The 22,797-nt window shown below is 37.9% G+C and overlaps 1 protein-coding gene across 1 annotated transcript in view; it reads left to right on the forward strand.

Annotated features, from left to right (window-relative positions):
* The window catches only part of CD109 (CD109 molecule), a 152,288-nt gene that overhangs the window by 44,679 nt on the left and 84,812 nt on the right, over positions 1-22,797 (forward strand). Inside the window, exons 6-12 of the mRNA XM_027768228.1 lie at positions 10,446-10,485; positions 13,136-13,220; positions 17,487-17,583; positions 17,838-17,979; positions 19,090-19,199; positions 21,555-21,779; positions 22,673-22,774. Of these exons, the coding sequence (XP_027624029.1) occupies positions 10,446-10,485; positions 13,136-13,220; positions 17,487-17,583; positions 17,838-17,979; positions 19,090-19,199; positions 21,555-21,779; positions 22,673-22,774 (801 nt within the window). The remainder of the gene's footprint in view (positions 1-10,445; positions 10,486-13,135; positions 13,221-17,486; positions 17,584-17,837; positions 17,980-19,089; positions 19,200-21,554; positions 21,780-22,672; positions 22,775-22,797) is intronic.

The following is a 22,797-nucleotide window of genomic DNA, read 5'->3' on the forward strand; positions in this document are numbered from 1 at the left end:
AGAGGCCACCTGATGCTTCAACTGGAACTTCCCAGTGGTTCTGAAACATCAGTGTGTCTCAGGATCTACTGACCAGGGAGCGTGTTAATGATGTGTAGTCCAGACCACCCCTAGATGGAAATTTACTAATTTTGGCATGGTAGCTAGGAATTTTAATTTTATTTAATTGCTGGAGTGTGTGTGTATGAGAGAGAGAGTGAGAGAGTGAGAGAGCGAGAGAGCGAGAGAGCGAGAGAGAGAAGGAGGAGGAGAAAGCATTTCCCGATGGGACATGGTCATACCACAGTTTCTTCTTTTCCATTTCTCCATCCTATTGGGATTTGGGGCACATATGCATACATACCTGGCATGATTTTCAAATTGCCAGGGTTGGGATTCAAACTGCAGACAGCAATGTGCCATCTAGCTCCCTTAATCACTAGGCAACACGGCCGGCCCGATTTTGAATTTAAATAAACACACCAGGAAATTCTGCTTGTGTTTGGGTTTTCTTTGGCCACGTTTTGGAAGTACTGATAAATGCTCACGTCTAGGCATCTTCAGTATCCATTGCGTTGAGAAGCTGTGCCGAGTAATGAAAGAAGGATGGAGGTGGGTACAGGCCTTGTGATTTATTCTTCGAATTATCCTAGTTGGGACACTCTCAGCTATTTACTGCTTTAAGTGACTAGTTCAGTGGAACTCCTTGCACCCTAGATTTACTAAATCAGAATTTGGGGGGCAATCTGCATTTTTACCAAGTTTTTTCGGGTGCTTCTGATGCATAGCCAATTTGAGAATCACTGAACTGGATTCGCTTGGAGTCTCTTCCAGTTGTCACTGACTGCAGTTTCTCAGCTCTTGTCTCAGTCTTAAGCCAGTGTTGGGGCAGGGAGACCAAAAATAGAAGCAGAAAATTCAACAGGCTCCAGATTTGAAATTGCTCTTCTGAAGCTTATATAATAAACCATGAGTGTCCAATTATTACATAATTAAGACGCAATCTGCATTGAATTGTTCCTTTGTTTATAGCAGTAACATCCACTTCCTCTTTAGTTCCTGCTTTAAAAAGGTCAGGTAAGAGTTGCTAAAACTTTACTGCTTTTTATAGCCTTTTAGAGTACTCCTTATCTTTTCCTGCCTCGTGGGCCAGCTGTTGCTGGGTCAGCTTGGTTCTGTGGTCAGCTTTTTTGGGAGGCATTTTTTTTTTCCTTTGCAAAAGCGCGTCTGTGTTTGGACAGTTCTTGTCACTGAAGCCTTCTACAAGTAGTATCTGATAACCCCCTGGGTTGTGAAGACAGCTTAACAGAAAGCATAGAGCAAATCGTGGTCAGAAAACTGGCATCCTCTCTGGTATGTGGTTGTGACTTCAAAATAGTCTTGCTAGCCTCTGCTTGTAAGAATGCTTTTGTTTTGTCTTATTTTGAATGGGGGAGGGACCTCAAGGTCTTTTTTTGTTTCCCCCCATATTTTATTGATTCACTGAACATCTTAAAGACTTTCAATATCAAACACAGCTGATATGTACATATTTAAGAACGCATGTCTGACTTTAGGCATAAACTTCAGTGAGTAAAGTGAACATACTCTAAAATAGCATCTCGCTGGGGCTATATAGCTTAATGCAGTCATTAAATAGGTACTAACAGGTATTTTTTTAAGGCATTTTTAAAGTTCAAAAAATTTTAGTTTTGGGAACCAGCAGTTAGTGTAATGGCTATGTCGCTGGATTCCCACATAGTCGACCGCGGTTCGTGTCCCGGACCCGGTGACTTAAAACTCACGCCGGGCATGTGTGCGTGTGTGCCCAAGATCCCAGGAAGAGAATGGAGGAGAAGGGATTGTGGTGTGACCATCCCCTCTGGGGGGTGATTCCTCGCTTTCTGTCTCTATGTCTCTCTCTGTCTGTCTGGCGAGCGCACGCACCCTGTAGTGAAAAAAAAAAAATCTCAAAATCTCTGCAAAAAAAAAAAAAAAAAAAAAAATTTTAGTTTTAATAGATCAAAATAAAAAAATGTTAAGAGAAATTTGCTTAAAACTTAAAATCAAGAAAAAGGTTAGGATTCAGTTCAAATAGTAGGTAGAGAGAGGAACCTATCAACAGTTTAAGAGAAGACAAAAATCCTTAAATATGGAAATCAAAGTATAGAAGAAAATCAGTATTGTTTTAGTCTAACATAAAAAAATTCCATTTCATTAATTCAGACTCACGTAATTCATCTCTCTTCTATTGAATTTGCAGGGTTTCTGTGATCTGATCTTTCCATTTAAACTCTGGAATTAACGTTCAACTGCAAGCTTGTCCCTACCTTTAGGCTGGCCATTATCTTGGTTGTTTCTTGTACTCTTATTTCTGTGTGTCTGACTTTTAGTTTTCCTGGTAAAGCCTCCCTCCAGCACTTCTTGGAGAGCTGGTCTGATGTTGGTAAATTCTTTCAGGTTTTGTTTATCTGAGAATGTTTGTGTCTTTTTTTCCCATATGAAAGTTAATCTTGCTGGGTATTGTATTCTTGGTTGAAATTGTTTTTCACTTAACACTGAATGCTTTTTCCCATTCTTTCATTGCTTGCATTGTTTCTGATGAGAGATCCGATGTTAGCTTGATGGGATATCCTTTGAAAGTAACTTGATGGTTCTCTCTTGCTAATTTTGGTATCTTGTCTCTGTCTGTGGTTTTGATCAGTCTGGCTCTGATGTGCCTTGGAGAAGATCTTCTTGGGTTGATTCTATGTGGGGTCCTTTGTATTTCTTGGATCTGGATATCTGAATGCTTCTCTAGGTTTGGAAAGTTTTTTTTAGGATTTCATGGAATAGATGATTAATGCCTTGATTAGTTTCTTCACCTCTAGGATACTGATTATCCAGATGTTTGGGTGTCTAATGGTATCTGGGACTACTTGTATATTATTCTCATTTTGTGTCTGTGTGATTTTCTCAGTCTTTTTGGTGAAAATTTCGAGGTTAGAGGTTCTATCTTCTACATCTGAGAGTCGATGGTCTGCATGAACTAACCCACTTTTGATGTTTTCAAAGGAAGTTTTCATTTCCTGTATTATAGCCTTCATCTCTAATGAATATTTTTGCTATAGGGTGCGTACACTCACTAGAAAGACAGAGAGAGAGAAAGCGAGAAATCACCCCCCAGGGGGGATGGCCATGCCGCAATCCCTTCTGCTCCTTCCTCCTCTTGGGATCTTGGGCATGCACGCACAAGTGCCTGGCATGAGCTTAAGCCACTGGGTCCAGGACTTGAACCACAATTGACGACATGGAAGTCCAGCGACACAGTCATTACACCACCTGCTGGCCCCTCCATTTTATTCTTTTAATGATGTGTATCTCTTCTTTCTGATCATGCAAGAACTTCCTTACCTTCTGGAACTTGTCTCTTTTCTCCTGCATCTTCTAAAGTTCATTGTCTGTATTCTCTTGCATTTCTGTTAGCTTTGTCACTATGAATATTTAAAATTCTTTATCTGACATTTCCATGAGTTCCCTTGCATTCTTTGTGGAGGAAGAGGAATTATTCTTTTCCATTAGAAGAGAGATATCATATTTCTTGTGCCTCTGTCATGGTTTCTGGTCATCTGATTTTTTTCTATTTTTTGGAGTTAAATCTGAGCAATCAGGAATGCAGAAGGAGGTGACCTGCAGTCTGTAAACAGTACCATTTTTCTCCCTTTGCACAACTGATTCAGTGAAAATTGAGAATTAATCTTACCTTAAAGTATTAAGATATTTGGCTAGTGAGCAGCTGGACCTGTTTAGAAAATCAGTGTATGGAGGCTGGCTCCTGGCTAGACTGGGGAGCAGGAGGGTGAAGTCTGGGCAGAGAGTCTTTGGTGGTTGAAATCCCTGAATGGGGCCGCTTGTAACTCAAATATAGATGGCTGATGATTGGCTTCTATTGGCTCTTGGCTAGACTGAGGAGCAGGAGGGTGAAGTCTGGGCATAGGGATCTCAAGTTCTTAGTTCCATTTGCATTGAGAAAGGGAGAGAATTTGGCTTTAGAATATTGATTTCTTAGAGCATTAGCTGGCAGAGTGCAGTACTCCATCCTCCATTCTTCCGTGGACCCTTATAGACATCTCTGTGAGAGTACTTACTGATAAGTGTGGTATTTTTTTAAAATTTCACTTTAAATAATGATAATGATACTGGACTAGGCAGGGATGCTTATTCCGAAGACCAGAAATCAGGTCTGTTGCCACTTGCCTCTTGACAAAGAGATAAAAGTTAGTGAACAAGGAAAAAAATTTATTTCAGTGAGGCTAACACCAAGGAGATAATGGACTGTAGATGCAGAAGACAGAACCTCTAACCATAACCATTTCCCATACTAAATGATACATGAAACTTTTACAGGGTATGGAGTCTGTGTGAGGTACATTTGGAAACAAAGGACATTGCTGTGGGGTAGAATCTTGAGGAGGCCTGATCATTGTCTTTGGCAGGATCACAAGGAGACCCAAAAGTATCAGGGGAGCAATTACTGCTTGAAGGGCAGTATTAGTTCTGCAGGCGAGGCAGAATGACAGTGATCTGTTTCAGTTCTGCACAAGGGGCTTAAGGATAAGCTGTGCTTCACTGGGCAGCAGAAGCAAAATGGAGTCAAGATGCCTCTTAGAGACTGGCTTAGAGGTAGTAAAGACGCAGTAGGTGTGACTGCAGTTTTTCACCTGACAATCTTAGCTGGAAAGGGCTGGTGGAGTCATTCCTCTCCTTATCTCCACTGCCTGGTATCTGTAAAGACTAAGTTTATTGTTAACTTCCTTTAGTTAAGCATTAAACTCCATCTGTTATGGGACTGGAAAAAGGTTGGGTTCTGTAAAGAAATTCTGTGAAGAGAAAGATAGATGATAAAGACTGATTTTCTTAGCATTTGATCTATAAATATGGACTTCAAGACAGTACAATATATAGTTACTTGGTTCTCTTATGGCTTGTTACAGTAAGGAATACATAACATAAAATTTATGATTTAATAATTTTTAAGTTCAATAATTTTTACGTTCAGCAGCATCAAGTATATTCACATTGTGGTGCCACCATGACAGAACTTATTTTTTTCTTTTCAAACTATGATCAGTGTAGTTTTAAAAAAGTTTGCCTAATTTATTAGACTGTGAATTCATTGAAAACAGTTCTATTTCATTAACTTTCATACAGTTACTCTATTGGAGTATATGATCTGTTATAGAAACCCATTTATGCTATGGGATACAATAATGAGGGAATAAATGGTTTTTCCTGGACAATTGCTGTTCATTATTATCCATTGTGATGCTCTGTGACTTATACTCCTACTTTTATATATGATATTAAAACTTAGCACCAATATGTTCATATATTTTCATTTTTAGAATATGTATGGTTGCTGTATTTGATGAACTGTGAACCAATGGTAAAATAGGACTTTTGGGGATCAGCAGGTGACGTAATGGTTACATCGCTAGACTCCCACATAGTCGACTGTGGTTCGAGTCCCGGAGCCAATGACTTAAAGCACACTGGGCATGTGTGCGTGTGTGCCCAAAATCCTGAGAGGAAAATGGAGGAGATGGGATTGTGGTGATGTGGGCATTCTTTCTGGGTGTGTGTGTGTGTGTGTATGTGTATGTGTGTTTCTTGTGCTTCTATTTCTTTTTATTTTTTATTTCTCTATCACTTCCTTCTTTCCAGTGAGTGCATACACCCTATAGCAAAAATCTCTCTCTCTAAAAAAAAAAAAAAAGACTTTTGATGCTCCAGTCTTTTCTGATTGGCCCATTTGACCTACTATTGCCTACCCTTTGGTGATATGCATTTTAATTTCTTGACCCATTCAATTTTTGTGAAGTGTTCTTTGTGTTGTTATTTCCTTCCAAAAGTCAGCCAAGGAGTGCCTCTCTTTAAAATGTCTCCTCCTTACTGCTCTCTGCAGGTACATCTTTTTGGTGTCAGATAGTAAACTTTAGTATGTCATGATTATCCACGAAATAGAGGATTTCAGGAGACCATCAGCACATATGACAGGTTTCAGTGATGTAGAGGATCTTAGAGGCCACCTAGATTCATCTTATTTATTTATTTTTTTTGAGAGGTTTTTGCTATAGGGCACGTGCGCTTGCCAGACAGACAGAGAGAGAGAGAAAGACAGAAAGCGAGAAATCACCCCCGCCTCCAGAAGGGATGGCCACACCGCAATCCATTCTCCTCTATTCTTCTCTCAGGATCTTGGGCACACACGCACGTGCGCCCGGTGTGAATTTTAAGCCACCACGTCTGGGACGCAAACCGTGGTCGGCTACATGGGAGTCCAGTGCCAGCCATTATGCCAACTGATGTTCACCAGAAGATTAATTTTTTTTTCTTTTTTTGGAGAGGTTTTTGCTATAGGGTGTGTGTACTCGCCAGACAGACAGAGAGAGAGAGAAAGACAGAAAGCGAGAAATCACCCCCCAGGGGGGATGGTCATGCTGCAATCCCTTCTCTTCCATTCTCCTCTCGGGATCTTGGGCATGCACGCACACACGCCTGGCGTGAGTTTTAAGCCACCGGGTCCAGGACTCGAACCGCTGTTGACTACGTGGGAGTCCAGCGACATAGTCATTATGCTAACTGCTGGTCCCAAGAAGATTAATTTTTGAAAGAACATTCTCTTTTGAAGTAGATTTACAGAAATTGGCAAAGATAGAACAAAGAGGTCCTATGTACCCTTTATGTAGTGTACCCATTGTTATGTCTTACAATATCAAAAGCAAGAATTTGACATTGGTGTGATATGTAAGAATGTATATATTTAATTGCCAGAGAGCACATGTGCTTATCAGAGAGAGAGAGAGATGGAGAGAAAGAGAAATCACCCTCAGTGAGGTGTGTTCATGCCTCAGTACTTCTTCATTTCTCCATCTTATTGAGATTTGGGACACAAATGCCACATGCCTGGCATATTTTTTAAGACTTCAGGTCCAGAATTTGAACCACAGAGTCAGCCATGTGGGATCTGGCTCTTTAACCAAAAGGCCACAGAGCCAGGCCCAAATATATTTTTGAATGGTCATGCATCATAGTGCCACATTCCTTATTTTGTTAAAAATACAAATTCTCTCAAGAGTTGCATGGCTTTGAGGTTAGAGGAGAACTCTGCAACTGAAATAGATGGTTTTAGTAGTGCATGTCTCCAGTGTGTACTCTAAATAGTGTAATTCTTAAGAGGGTAGTAAAAATAATATTTCTCTCCCCCCTTCATTTGACCAATTTTCATAACATATGCCCTCACAATGAATTATTATTATTTTTTAAAATTATTTTTAATCGACACAATCATTGTATGTATTTATAATATATACTTTTTTAGTACATGAGTACAATGTGTCATGATCAGATTAGGATAAATAGCATATCTATCATCTCAAACCTTTATTATTTCTTTGTGTTGGATACATTCAAAAGCCTCTCTTTTAGCTAATCAAAATATACAGTCACAATGAATTATTGAACTAGGGACAATGGGTAGACACATTATAGAGATTGCCGAGAATATCTACTGGTGGTTCATCTTTTTAATATCTGTTTTAAAACGTTGTTTAGGGGACCAGCAGTTGGTGTAATGGCTATGTTGTTGGACTCCCATGTAGTTGACCACGATTCGAGTCCCGGACTCGGTGGCTTAAACTCACGCGGGGCGCATGTGTGTGTGCCCAAGATCTCAAGGGGAGAATGGAGGAGAAGGGATTGCGGCATGGCCAACCCCTCTGAGGGGGGGGGCGATTTCTCACTTTCTGTCTCTCTGTCTCTCTCTCTTTCTAGTTAGCACATGGGCCCTATGACAAAAATCTCTCTCTCTCAAAAAAAATCATTTAGAAAATCAAATTGAGGCTGGCTTATGTCTACTACAAACAGAAAGTGAATATATGCTTCAGAGCAGGTTTTCTAAGGGAGCACTTTCCCCATGGAGCAGTGACCGTATTGGTAAAGGAAGAGCTCAGAAGAGTTGATGAATTATGTATCTTTCCTGGAAGGTGTTTGCGTAGAGGACAAACTGCCCAAGTATGGAAACCTTCAGGTCAGCCTTTCTTCCCAGTTGTTGGCAGTGAATGAGCACAAGCCATATTTGATGAGCTGCAATTAACACAAAATGCTCATTTTGAAGCAGATTAAATTCCTTTGAAACTGAAGGAAAGTTGTTTTGAAAAAGACACTTGTCCTTCTGACAAAAGGCCTAGAGTTTTTTTGCTCCAGGTTTTTATTAATAGTTTAGTTTAGTGCAGCTAGAACTAATACAAAGAGACTGAGATAGAGAACAAAGTGAGAAATCACTAGGGGTATGTTTGTGGGGAGGATGGCCATGCTGCAATTCCTTCTCTTCCGTTCTCTTCTAGGGATTTGGGCATTCATGCACATGTGCCTGGTGTGCTTTTCAAGCCAAGTCCAGGACTTGACCCACAGAATTGGCTATGTGGGACAAAGTGCCTCAACCCCACACCACCTGCTGGCCCAAACTAAACATAATTTTTAAGAAGAGCTAAAATTTTGTCATTGAGTCTGTGTGTTCGTTTTACAAAATTTAGGGAATCAGATTTTGAATACAAATTTCACCAGTGGAATTACATAGCTATTTTGAAGAAATTCTATTTAACGTGTTACCTATGATTTAGAATGGACAGTTAGAAATATGAAGAGTTAGAAAAATGATATAATAATAATAGGCCACATGTTTTCTTGATGTGAGAAAAGGAAATCAATGATCTGTTAAAGTAGGGTAGGATGTATTCATTTGAGATTTACCCTAGAAAATAATGAGAGTTAGAAAGAGAGAGGATTTAAGTTTTTAGTCCATGATGATTTTGTAACCTTGATCATTTATAAATATTTGAATAATACGTTATTTTATTTCCTTATTTTTTTGATAGTGATATCACAAAAAAATTAATTTCCTGTTATTTTGACATGTGTTATTCTTTACAAATTCCTGAATTACCTAAATTAGTCTAGCTCTTATTTTGTAGATTAAGGAAGTCAGATTAAGTAATTTGTTTAAATGACCCGCAATAAATGATAGACAGGTCACCTTTTTATTTTAGCAAGTTGGCAAGAAACACTCTTGAAATCTCACAGACTTAATGTTGTAGTTGACTAAAAATAAACTCTCACAAATTAAAATAAATTTTTGTTCATTAAATATAAATGTAATTTTAAAAATTTTTGCCAGAGGGACCAGCAGGTGGTGTGGTGGTTTAAGGCTCTGGACTCCCATATGGCCAACTGCAATTTGAGACCCAGACCTGGTAGCTTGAAAATCATGTAGGACATGGGTGCATGTGTGCCCAAAAATCCCAAAAGGAGAATTATGGAGAGGGGATTGCAGCATGGCCATCCCCCTGGGAGGTGATTTCTCACTTGCCCTCTCTCTGTCTCTTTCTGTCTCTGGTGAACTCATGCTCCCCATGGCAAAAATCTTAAAAAAAAAAAAATGCCAGAGTGCACATGTACTTGCTGGAGGCGGAGCGTGGGGGGAGGGAGAGAGAGAGAGAGAGAGAAAGAGAGAGAGAGAGAGAGAGAGGAAGTGTCCTCATGGGAAATGGTCACATTGCAGTTCCTTCTCTGCTGTTTCTCCCTCTCTTTGGGATTTTGGGCACTCACACATGTGCTCCTGGTATTTTTTTCTTTCTCCCTTTCTTCCTCCTTTTTTCCTTCCTCCTTCCTTCTTCCTTCCTTCCTTCCTTCTTTCCTTCCTTCCTCTCTCTTCCTTCCTCTCTCTTTCTCTCTCTCTTTCTTTTTCTCTCTCTCTTTCTTTCTTTCTTTCTTTCTTTCTTTCTTTCTTTCTTTCTTTCTTTCTTTCTTTCTTTCTTTTAGGTTTTTTTTGCCATAGGATGTGTGAGCTCTCTAGAGATGAGAGAGACAGAGAGATAGAGAGAGAGGGAAAGTGAAAAAATCATCCCTTGGGAGATGGCCATGCCATCCTTTCTCCTCCTTACTCTTCTTGGGATCTTGGGCACACATGCACACATGCCCAAGAGTGATTTTTTTTTTTTTAGAATTTTTTTGCTGTAGAGCACAAGGACCACTCACTGGAGAGAGAGAGAGAGACAGAAAGTGAGAAATCACCTCCCGGGGGGATAGCCATGCCACAAGCCATTTTCCTTCATTCTACTCTTAGGAACTTGAGCTTGCACGCACATGCACCTGGTGTGACTTTTAAGCCACTGAATCTGGGACTTGAACCACAGTTGATGTGGGAGTCCAGCAACGTAACTATTACACAATCTGCTGGTCCTCCCAGCATGATTTTTACACCACCAGGTCAGGACTCAAACTCTGTGTTCAGTCATGTGGGGACCAGCTACCTTAACCACCATGGCATGGGCTGGCCTTGTAAATATAATTTAAAATTAATTAAAAAGATCTTTTTATGCAGGTAAGTAAGCAAGCAAAAGAATTAAGTAAGAATTGATATATTTTCTTTTTCTTCTTTTTCCCAATAGGACCAGACATATTATCAATCATTTCAGGTTGCCGAATATGGTGAGTTCCTTCATTTATTTTTAAAGAAAAAGAGCATTCCCATAGAGATAAGACATTTTCAAGAGCTATATTATTTAAAGTAAAAATCTCAGTGGATGAAACTTGGACATTCCTTTAGGCCTAAACATATTTTTTCCTTTATGTAAGTTCCAAAATCTCATATAGATTATGTACCCCACCCCAAAAATCTGAAATCTGAAATGCTTCAAAATATGAAAATGTTTAAGAGCTGACATTATGCCACTAGTAAAAAATTCCAGAGTTGACCTCGTGTAATGAGTAACAGTCAAAATTCTGCAATACAAAAATATTGTATATAATAAGACTACCTTATGACTATGTGTATAGGTGTATAAGAAACATAAGTGAATTTTATGTTTAGAATTGGGCCCCATTCCCATATTTCATTTTATATATGCAAGCATTTCAAAATATGAAAAAATCCAAAATCCAAAGTTCAAAATCCAGAACACTTCTGGTCCCAAGCCTTTAAGATAAGAGATACTCAACCTGTATGAAGAATAAAAGTAGAAAAATATCACCTATAGTTACATTATGCTTTTTTTTTTTTTACTTATGCACAATTTTTGTTTTATTGTGATCATGAAGTACTTAAAATTTCATAATTAAAGAAATTTTCTATAGGGTGCATGTGCTTTCGAGAGGCAGAGAGAGAGAGAGAGAGAGAGAGTGTGAGAAAGTACCCCACAGAGGCGAAGACCATGGCACAATCTCCTCCACTTCATCCTCTCTTGGGATTCTGGGCATGCACACATACACTCCTGGAATACTTCTTAAACTGCTGGGTCCAGGACTTGAAATGTGCAATTGGTCATGTGGGATCCAGCTGCCTTAACCACCACACCACTGGCTGGCCCTGAAATTTCATAATAATAATAATAATAATACAAAATTAACGTCACTTAATGTTCCATCTTTCTCGCTCGGTCACATTTGGTAGACTATTAAACTGCAGTTTAACAGGTGCCATGCTTATATCATCATTGATATAAATATATGTCTCCACTCGATAAAAATAGTGGGGCCCAGCTAATTTGCTTTCCTCTGAGAAGGAGAGATGAGAACAAAAGCATAGGACCTCAGCATTAGTTCATAATTTGAGTAGTTATTTTGGGGTTATATTTGTGGTTATTTTTATTTTATTTTATTTTTTTGATTTGTGCCACTTTTTGAGACCACATTTCATTCAAACAATAGAAATTCTAGAAAGCAGTTTTGTTACGCCTTTGTGGTTCATGTTCATGTATTTCATACAATGTTGTCAGATCTTTATCTCATGATACCTAGTACAGGGGTCTTAGAAGTTTTCATCTAACAGGCCAGACAGTAACATTTTAGAGTCTGTGGGCCATAAGTCTCTTTCGTGACTACTCAACTTTGCCTTTGTAGCTCACTGTCAACCATAGACCCTATGTAAATGAATGTTGCAATAAACTTTATTTTATGGACAAGGACATTTGAATTTCATATAATTTTATTGTGTCACGAAATACTATTAATCTTTTGATTTTTTTCCAACAATTGAACATTGTAAAAACCATCTTAGCTCATTCTAGTCATAGCTGGCCAAACTCTAATCTGGAGCTGTGCTATGCCTCACAGGGGGACACTTGCCATGTCTGGCTATTGAGCTCTTGAAATGTGGGTAATGGAGATATGCTAAGTGTAAAAGACACAACAGATCTAGAAGAATTATATAAAAGAAAGAAAAATGGTTCATTAATAGTAGTTTCTTATTTTGATTGTATGTTGAATTGAGTATATTTTAGAAAAATAGAGTTAAGCAAAATGATACAAAAATCATTTTCTTCTTTTTACTTTTTTTTTTTTTTAGTGTGTGTAGTAGAAATGAAAAGTTACATGAGTAGCACATTTTATTTCTTTTAGACAGCCCTTGTCTAGAAGAATAAATCATTAGGAACCAGCGTTTCTACAGGCTGTTTTCCTATCACATTTTGGTGATGCTAGGTGGTTGTGTGTTGTTGAATGGGGAATAGTGGAGGTGAGGAATTGATTGCCATCCTGTAATGCTTGAGGAGGGGCACTTAACTCACCACCACTGAAAGGTACCTAACTTCTATGTTGGTAGAGGATGTTCATAGTTGACCCCTGTTACATTTTTGGACTTCTTGTTCTACATTGGTCTACAGTCAGGGTACCTTGGCCCATTAAGGGCTTTAGCCTTATTTGGAGCCTAGAGGTCTGCCTTACATTGCTGACCCATTGACCTTGATACTTCTCGTGTGTTAATTGAATAGTGAAGTTTTTGGTTAAGAGGCTTTGACCTATTTCTTTGGTCAGTGAAGTTATAGGAAAAATGCCTATAAACTAGAAATAAAAATGTTTTCTTGCTCGTTTACTTTGGCAGAGTGCTTTATATCAATATAGTATTAATATTTATAAAGCACTTCATATCTTAATTATATAAATCTGACCAAAGTAGATATTTGTAATTTTGGGTCAAACGAAGGACTTTTCATAATAGCATGTACTTGAATCCTGAAGAATCTAAGCTTAAATAGTACCATGTATCAACTTCTTCATAACAATTTTTAAAAATAATTTTGTTCAGCTGAAGAGGGCTGTAAAATAGATTATTTAAAGGATCACTCTTGCTTTTATTTTCCAGTATTACCAAAATTTGAAGTTGCTTTACAGACTCCATTATACTGTTCCTTGAATTCCAAGCATTTAAATGGCACTGTCACAGCAAAGTAAGTATCATTTTTCTTGTGATGTAACACTGAACCATTATAAAACCCTATGACAAAAAGCCCATTTTATACTCCAGAATATTAGCACAGTATTTTGATTATTAAAATAATCTAATAGGCAGCATTTATCTATAATAAATGATTAAGTGTGGAATAGGTCTACACAGGTCTTTGCGTTTGTCTCTGCTTCCAAACTGGGCCAGTCCTAAAGTACTTCCAACAGACTAGTGTCTTTCCAAGACTTATCACGAGATTTATATTACAGATTGTGCCTGATTGTTTGCTTTATAAAGGTTGTATCTTTTTTTTTTTTTTAATTACCAAAGGGTGGGATTATCTTTGGAGAGATACAGAGAGACAGGGAGAGGGAGAAAGCACCCCCCAATGGAGCATGATCATACCTCAATCTCTTTTTCATTTTTCAGTCCTGTTGAGATTTTGGACATGTATATACACATTCCTGTCATGTTTTTCAAGCCATTGGTGCCAGAATTCCAACCAGGCAGCTGACCATGTGGTATCTGGCCACCTTAACCACCAGGCTACTGGTTCAGCCCATAAAATTGTATCTTTATCCCCTTTTCAGATGACATGGAGTTGAGATGACTTACTTCTTTCTAAATCCCATTTTTATTTTTTTCCATCAACAGTGGAAGTTAAGCTCTTGGTCATGGGGCAGAGGTTGGGGGAAGGTGGAGGGAAGCTGGTTGTCTTGTTGCACTTAGCTGATGAGTCAGTAATCCACATTTATCCATTCAGCATATATACACAGACACTGCCACCCCACTCTGTCTAACAGGTCTATGGTGGCTCTCACGATTTTGACCCACTGGCATAAATAGCAAGTATTTTGTTTTGCTGACAAAGAAGGAATATTCCAGGCTAGTGATTCTCTAATGTTTTTTTCAGTTGTCAATATCTATGCTTTGATTCCTGAAATTTATTGGATCATCGGAAAAGTCATTAGGCATTTTTGCATAGAAAAACAGGAAAATACGTCATGACTTTCCCCATGGCCCAATATTTATTTGGTTTTATAACTTAGTCTTTAGAGTTCCTAAAAACTGGACCTCACCTCATGGCTATCTCATCGCCATACTCCTTGCCTCACGAAGATTCATAGCAGAGGCAAATGGTAGGTAGCAGTGAGTTTTCTGCAGAAGCAGTCCACAGACCAAAGTATCCTGAGGACTCCTGCTTTAAACACTGTGTGGCAAGAAATCATGTGAAACTTATAAAACAAAGGCAAAAGCATGTCTACAATTTGTACTAAGTTTTCTGCCATGTTCAACCAAGAGGCAACTTCTAGTACGAATTGGAGTACTGTGGATGAATTTATGGTTTAGAAAACACATATGTGAAACACATAAATGCTTATATTATACTTGGTCTTAACCAGAGGTTAAGCAATTCTCTTTAGATTTTTTTTTTTTCATTTTTTAAACTAATGCTTACAGCATTTGGTAGATACAGGCTAGCTATGGTAGCACAGTGGTAATGCAATGCTCAGCAATGCTGAAGCCGTTCGGGAAGGTCCTGGGTTTATATTCTGAGGTCTCTCTGAACATGCTGGGCACGTTTGTGTGTGTCTGCCATACTGGCTGCATTAATCTGGGGGTGGATCACAGCATGAGGACCCTATTGGGGGTGACATCTCTTTTTTCTCTCTCAAGGAAGAAATAAATAAATAAACTTAACAAAAACTTAGTGGTGGGTACAAATTCACACAAACCATGTACATACTTTATGGGTACAAATCTGACTCAAGAAGATAACTTTGGTATTATGGATTTAAATTTCAAGAGCTTTCCTCCTTGAAGGCTACCAGACTCCTTTTAGTTTTGAAATTATTAACTGAGGTGAATGAAAAAAATATGCATTTATCTATTAACTTTGATGTGAACATGTGCTCTTTGGTCTTACCTCATCAAAATAATAGACTCTTTCCCACTAACCACAGTGGGTTCTGGAGGATTGTAAAGAAAACAACATAGCCTATATCCAGCTTACTTCAGTAACTCCCGGGGACAATATAATAAAAAAAAAGTTTAATCTAAGGTTCATTAAAACATGTTTATTTGATGAACTGAGACTGCAGCATTGAAATAACATAAAAATAGAAAACAACATAGGCTATATCCAGCTTACTTCAGTAACTCCCAGGGACAATATAATAAAAAAAAAAGTTTAATCTAAGGTTCATTAAAACATGTTTATTTGATGAACTGAGACTGCAGCATTGAAATAACATAAAAATAGGTGGTAGGGGTGGGGAGTAACATGAATTACAGTGATATATTCACTTTTGAAAAAGTTTATCTTGTTATTTCTTCAGAGAGAGAGAGAGAGAGATCTTCAGCAAGGTTCTCATGCTGTGATCCACCCCAGCCTCAGCCAGCCTGCACGTCCATGCTTTGCATGTACAAGGGGCCCTGAGATCTGATCCTGGGCCTTTTCCTATGGATGCTGTTGTGTTACTACTGCTGGGCTGCTCTCTGGCTCCTGATAGGTTCTTTTTGGTATAATTTATGAAATTTTTTGCTTTGACTATTTTCAGAAAAAGAAAAATCTTGTTTTGTTAATGACACTATCTCAGAATATCTTTGATTTGCTATTGAAAATGTTCTCGAGCTATTACTTTATGAATAATTTGCTCTAAATGCATCCAGGTTCTACTAAGGACAAAAATTGTGAATATCTGTGTTTCACAATTATTATAATCAATTCAGTGCTCAGGAAGCCAAATTTGCTTTACATTTAAATAAAAATTAAAAGTACTCATGCCTGAGAATACTCAAAATTATACCTGTATTTTAAAGCTCCCTGTACTTTCAGATGATATAGCTCTTCTAAAATAGAGCATTCTGGTTTTCTAGTTTGGTTTCTATTTAGTCTTTGATGAGATATAAGCACTATCAATTTTCAAAGACTTTCTTTGGAATAAGTAAATTTGATGCTAAAGTTGCTAACCAGGGTTTCTGCTAACTTTACTATTTTCATTCAGAAGAGTGGTACATTTGAAGGTGGATTTATTTATTTTTTCTTAGTTTGTAATATTTTATATTTACCATTTGCTTCATAATTTGAGTTAATCCAGTTGAAGGGCCATCTCAGTGTTCAATGAATAGATTCGGGAAGCAGAAATTTACCGTTACAATTTATAGAGTGCAAAGCAAAGTTAATTTCCATGTTTGGCTTAGCATTTCATAATAGACATGGAAGAACCCAGGAAAAGCATTTATAAAAGGCATCACCGAAGTAAAATGATTTACCAAAGATTGTCCCTCCTTCACATGAAGAGAATTTCCTATGATCAGAGGGGATAAAATTAATATAGAATGCAAATTCAGCAGAGTGAAATTTTCTTAAAAAGAATTACTTAACTTTATTTACTTAAATTTGACCAGAGAGGGACAGAGTGAGAAAGAGAGGGAAAGTGAGAAAGAAAGTTCAGGTCCAGAACTCGAATTGTGGTCGGCCATGTGGGAATCCAGCGCCCTTAACCACCATGCCACGTGCTGGCTCCAGCAGAGTTAAATTTGACTCAAGAAAATAAATTTGGTACTGTGGGTTTTAAAAATTATTCTTATTTTAAAATTTCCTGTAAAAACTCAATTTTGACTGCTCTGAGCCCATTTGTTTAAATAAACCCTCCAACTAATATTGGAACATGTAGCAATAAGCCACCATGAATGCAGTTTTAGCTAACACTTAAAAACCCTCCAAACCACAGAGTCTCATGGGCACACAGTTAATGGGTCAGATAAGATTTATAGGAGTGAAAGATTTTCATAATCTATACAGAATTATCTGTTGATGACAATGTGTATAGGAATATCTTTGAGCTAATATGCTGTATATTCATGCTAGAAAAATTCATTTTGTGTGCTGTAAAGATGTAGTTATTAAATGTGAAAAAAATAAAAAAATTTAAAAATCTTTGTACAGGAGACTGTCATGTTCAACTATGATCAGATATTTTCTGAGACTTTTCAGATGGTTAGAGGGTGGGAAAAATGTGCATTATAAAGTGTTTTAAGGTACTTTAGTTAAAAGTATTCATATCTAGAAATATAATTTCAAGGATTATGATTTATTAAGAACAGTCTTTGTTTAGTTTAAAATTTTTTTAGTAGAAGTGTATTTTGAAAAAAAATTCTTTTATGTTTGATTGCTAGTATATACTATTGAAAGTTATATTCTCATTGTGTCCTTCTGATAATATCAAATTGAAAATATAAAAGAACCTTGTTTCTTATTTTTCAGGTATACATATGGGAAGCCAGTGAAAGGAGATGTAACACTTACATTTTTACCTTTATCCTTTTGGGGAGTGAAGAAAAATATTACAAAAAAATTTAAGGTAACTGCAGATATTTTAGAGCTTGTAATAGAGAAATTTATAGGTGTACTTTTTCTAGAAATAAGATCTTGTACTGAACAAACAAATAATTGTGTCTGGGTAAATTTAGGACTCTTCAGTATTGGACAGGTGAGAATTTACCCATGATTAAAATGGAACCAGAGCTATCACATTATTGTGACTTAGTTTGACTTCTTTTTCTAACATTTGAATTGCTAAAGTGAAAAATAAAATTGAACTTTTAAACAAAACAGATAAATGGATCTGCAAACTTCTCTTTTAATGATGAAGAGATGAAGAATGTAATGGATTCTTCAGATGGGCTTTCTGCACACATGGATCTGTCTTCCCCTGGGCCAATAGAACTCATAGCTACAGTGACAGAATCACTTACAGGTTTGTAGACTTCTAGGTGATGGTGGAGCTATTTACATGGTGCTGCTGTGTCACCTTTCTTATTATAACCAGGACTTTCATTAGAGAACATTGTTGCCTTTTTATTTAATGTTGAAATTGTCATGACTATTAGTCTAACTTTAAGGATATTTTCATAACACAGGGAAACATTTTCTGTGAGCGTCTGCACTTCAACCACATGTAATGGCTGTAATTTTTCCATTTCTACTCAGTTTTCAGCATGAAAACTACACCAAAAGGTCTATGTTTTCAGTTTACTAATAACTGTCTTTTTTTTTAAAAATCACTATATTCTGAAATCTTTCATTTATTTATATATATAGGTAAATAGGAACCCTATAAATATCTTCCTGCCACAATCCACCTCCAGTCTTAGCTGGTCTGGATCATGGGCATGTGTGCATGTTCCCAGAGTGCTCAGGGAGGTCTTAGGATATGAACCCAAGACCTTTCCGATCTAGTTTTGTTAATACTGTGCTATCACATGGCCAAGTTTTTTCTTTAATACGAACATAAAGGTTGATTTATCGAACTTTTCTATTACTATTTCTATTAACTAATCCCCACAAGAGCAAAAGCCTGTTCTTCCAAGAGCTTTAATCTGTTGATGTCCATGCCACAGAGGGAGGATAACAGTAACAGTACTTAGAAGGGATCCATAGAGAACCTAATAGAACTGTGTGGTTCTATTAGTGTTAGAGCCAATTTGGGAATGAAGACTTATGTGCCCTGGCATTTTTATTTTTACTTTTTTGAGCATGAAAATAAGTCTTTATTTTCAGGTATTATCCACCAATAAGAGAAAATTAGGCCTACAGTTTTAGCTCTTGACATGAAGTGAACTAAGAGGCAAATTAACATCCATCAGATACAACTAATGGACCAACTTTTTAAAAATTCAGGCTATCTTGAAAGCTTGCAACACACTAGATGTTGTTTATAGTCTCTAGTGATGGCTTTTTCCTGATATTTAAACTGCTCTGATACCTGAAAGTACTTTCACAAGTAGCTTAGATGAAGAGATTTGGTAGATAGAAACTATTGTCAAAATGCTATTTTGCATTCTAAATGGTGCCATTTCCAAAACAGGTATCTCACGAAATGCAAGCTCCAATGTATTTTTCAAGCAGCATGATTACATCATTGAATTTTTTGATTATGCTACTGTCTTGAAGCCATCTCTCAACTTCACAGCCACAGTAAGTTGGTACATTTATTTCTGATCCATTATGTTCAAACTGGGAAATAGTATTTTCTGTACTTTTTCTAAAATTGTAAGCTCAAAAGTAGGTAGATTACTTTTCCTCTTTAGATACATGAGGCATGTAGAATTGCTTCCTAATAATCTTTTATATAATTTTTCTAAAAAAGGAGTTTTCAATGAAATATATTTTTCTAAAAATTTAACAAGCAATGTAAGTTAGATGTGGTTTGTTACACTGATGCTTTTACTAATTAATTGATATAATTAGATGGTAGTCAAAAATTTTCATTTAAATTTGATTTTTATGAGGACTTATTTTTAGTTCTAGCAAAGATATAGCATTAAAAACGTATCAACACACTTTTTTTTTTCTCAAGTGAGAATATTGAATGAACACTTATTAACTGAGTGAATTTTGGCAATGTGCAAGGCAAAGGTTTACAGAGCTTACCAGGACTAAATTTCTACTTGGGAATTTACAGTTTTTGTAATAGTAATGAGAAAACACACAACTATAATTTAAGGCAGAATAATATTTGTGTTATGAATAAATTTCTATAGGGATTTGAGCTGGGGATTGGGAAACTTTTTGCAAAAGGCTAGTTAGTAAATGTTTTCAGCTTTGTGGGCCATGTCATCTCTGTTACAACTATTCAACTCTCATGAAAGTAGTCACAGATGATTTGAGAAATGAGAGTGGTTATGTTCCAATAAAACTTTATTTACACAACTACTGGATTAGTCTGCCTGCTTGTGGTAGTTTACTGATCTTTTATTTAAAGAAAAGAGAGGTCACTTGTTGAATGGGTAAGAGAACTTAAGGTAGTTCCTTATGTCAATGATCTTAATCATTTGCAGTTTGAAAAGGGCAGTAAAAAAACAGGAGGCTGCAAAAATTGGGTCTTCAGAAAAGTCATGACACATTTTGCACAGAGAAACTTAGAAAAATACTGTCATGACTTTTCTGGTGACCCAATAGTAATTAGTAATTCCAAATGAGCAGAGTTAAACAATGGGAATTTTTTTTTTTTTTGAAGAGGTTTTAGCTATAGTACACGTGCACTTGCCAGATAGACAAAGAGAGACAGAGAGACAGAAAGCGAGAAATCGCCCCCCAGGGGGATGGCCATGCCACAATCCCTTCTCTTCTAGGGATTTTGGGCACGCATGCACATGTGCCCAGCATGACTTTAAGCCACCAGGTCCAGGAATTGAACCACAGTCGACTACATGGGAGTCCAGCGACATAGTCATTATGCCAACTGCTGGTCCCGACAATGGGAGTGGTTTTAGGAGGGAGAGTTGGCTTTGGGGTTGGGATGCTATATTGAAGAGGAAATTCTGAATTGTTTGTTGAAAGATTAATTGGCTGTGGGGGGTGAGAGGTGGCGAGAATGTAAGTTGGCACAAAATATGAGTCCCAGTTGGCAAGTTCAGGATATATTCAGGTGACAGCAAGTGGACCAGTGTGCAGCTACAGCTGAGGGCTTGTGTACAGGAGGGATGAGATGGGAGATGAAGTGGGACATTGTAGATCCTAACTGGCTCATAGGCATGGCTGAACGTTATGCTGTAGGCAATGAGGAGCCTAGGAGGTTGGAGAATGTTCAAGGGATGTGGTGAAAACAGTGCTTGCGGAAGACTGATCAGGTTGTTTGCAGAAGGATGGCAACAGCCCAGCACTGGAGTTGTGGTTGTGGGAGTGGAGAGGATAGAAGAGGGAGAGGACAGGACTTGGTGTTGATTGGAGAAGGCAGGAGTGGGAGGGAAAATGCAGAGATACTACGTCTGGCAGAATTGTGGCATTAGCAGAAATAGAAAAGGTGAGATGGATGCTCAGATTTAGATGTGTTGAATTTGAGGTGCCTGAGATTCAAGTAGAAATTTCCTTCAGAGAATCAGAGGTGTTGTCTATGAGCTCCAGACCAGGGTGAGGATGGGAATTTTGGATTTAGGCTACAAGAACAAAGAGATAACAAACTAAGCTGCAGGAGTGCTGAGACCTTTGAGTGAGAGAACAGAAGACTGATGAGTTGGCCTTGACAAATTCCCGCATTGAGCAAGAGGCAAAAGGAACCAGAAAGGCCACTGAGAAGATGTAGAAAGAGAAGTAGGAAGTGAAGGAGGTTGCCGTAGAGCCATAGAAGGTGAGGGAAGCAGTAAGCCTAAGAAAGAGGTTAGTGGTATCAGATGCCTCCCAGAACGAGACCCTGAATCTGGAAATTAGAGTGCTACCAATAGGTTTTGGGGGTTCAATTTCAAGGCAGTAGCACAGATGGAAACTGGATTGAACTGAACTTCTTTTCCTCTTTTACTACCTGTTTTTCAAATGTCTTATTTTGACAACTAGGTGAAGGTAACCCGTTCTGATGGCAATCAACTGACTCCTGAAGAAAGAAGAAATAATCTAGTCATAGCAGTGACACAGAGAAACTACACTGAGTTCTGGAGCAGATGGGACAGTAGAAACCAGGAAATGGGAGATGCCCTGGTCATAAATTATACAGTCCCCCAGAATGGAGTCTTTAAGATTGAATTTCCGATCCTGGATGATTCCAGTGAACTACAACTGAAGGTGCCACCTGTTTCCTGTCGTTACGTTACTGCGGCTGCCTCATTGCAATTGTAATCTTGTAATCCGACTCAGCCAGCTGGAGCTGGAGGTCCCTAGGAAGTGGGTACATGTTTATATTAAAAGAAATGGAGGGAAAGTGTAAAAGTAATTTAATGACAGCGACTGAGGGGTTCGACTCAGTGTTTCCTTGTAAGTTCATTTCGAAGAGCGCAGTAAACTATAGCAATGTGACGATACGATGGAGAAGCCCGAGTCCTCCGTCTAGGCTGATTTCAGCCATCTGAAGTTTTGTCTTGGCAAGAGCTGAAAGGAAAGAGGAATATATAATGTTTTTACACTTACGTACCTTGGCTGAGTTCTCTTCCCTAGAGCAGCTCATCTGCTCATCAGCCAGTCCTGCTTCCTTCCTTTTGGATATCGGCCCTGTCCAAGGCAGGGCCTTAGCACAGCAGAGTGCTCCTTAGGTGTGGCCTCTTTCATTTTGACCCTGAACATTGACAGATGGAGTGGGAGGATATGATTTCTTACTTGCATATGAGCTACGTGTTCTGGAGAGAAAGAAAAGATCCCTTTTCATTTCATTCTCTCTTTTCACAATGGTACCAGATAAAACACCTTTGCTTCTGAAGTCAGTTAGGACTATGCTTTTTTCCTTCTTAGGTTATATTGATGAAGACCCATTCTCTTGTTTTAAAGCTATCAGTGTCTTTATAGTATAAGCTAGAAAATGATGAAGAGCCAATATTTGTGAATGTTTTTCCCTGCATTGACAAAAACCCCAAAAAGAGTGAAAGTAAATTCGGCTTCTAGTAATTATTCAGCAGGTAGCATTATTTTTTGCTAAAGGTGTTACTGAAGATGAAAATTTACAGCCCCTTTATCTTTTATTATAGGCCCATTTTCTTGATAGTGTAAGTAGCATGGCAGTTCATGGTATGTTTACATCTCCCAGTAAGACATATATCCAGCTCAAAATAAGAGATGACAATATAAAGGTAATGCTTACAACTTACTTGAT

This window comes from Tupaia chinensis, unplaced genomic scaffold (assembly GCF_000334495.1).
Source record: "Tupaia chinensis unplaced genomic scaffold, TupChi_1.0 Scaffold145685_1, whole genome shotgun sequence".
NCBI lineage: Eukaryota > Metazoa > Chordata > Mammalia > Scandentia > Tupaiidae > Tupaia > Tupaia belangeri.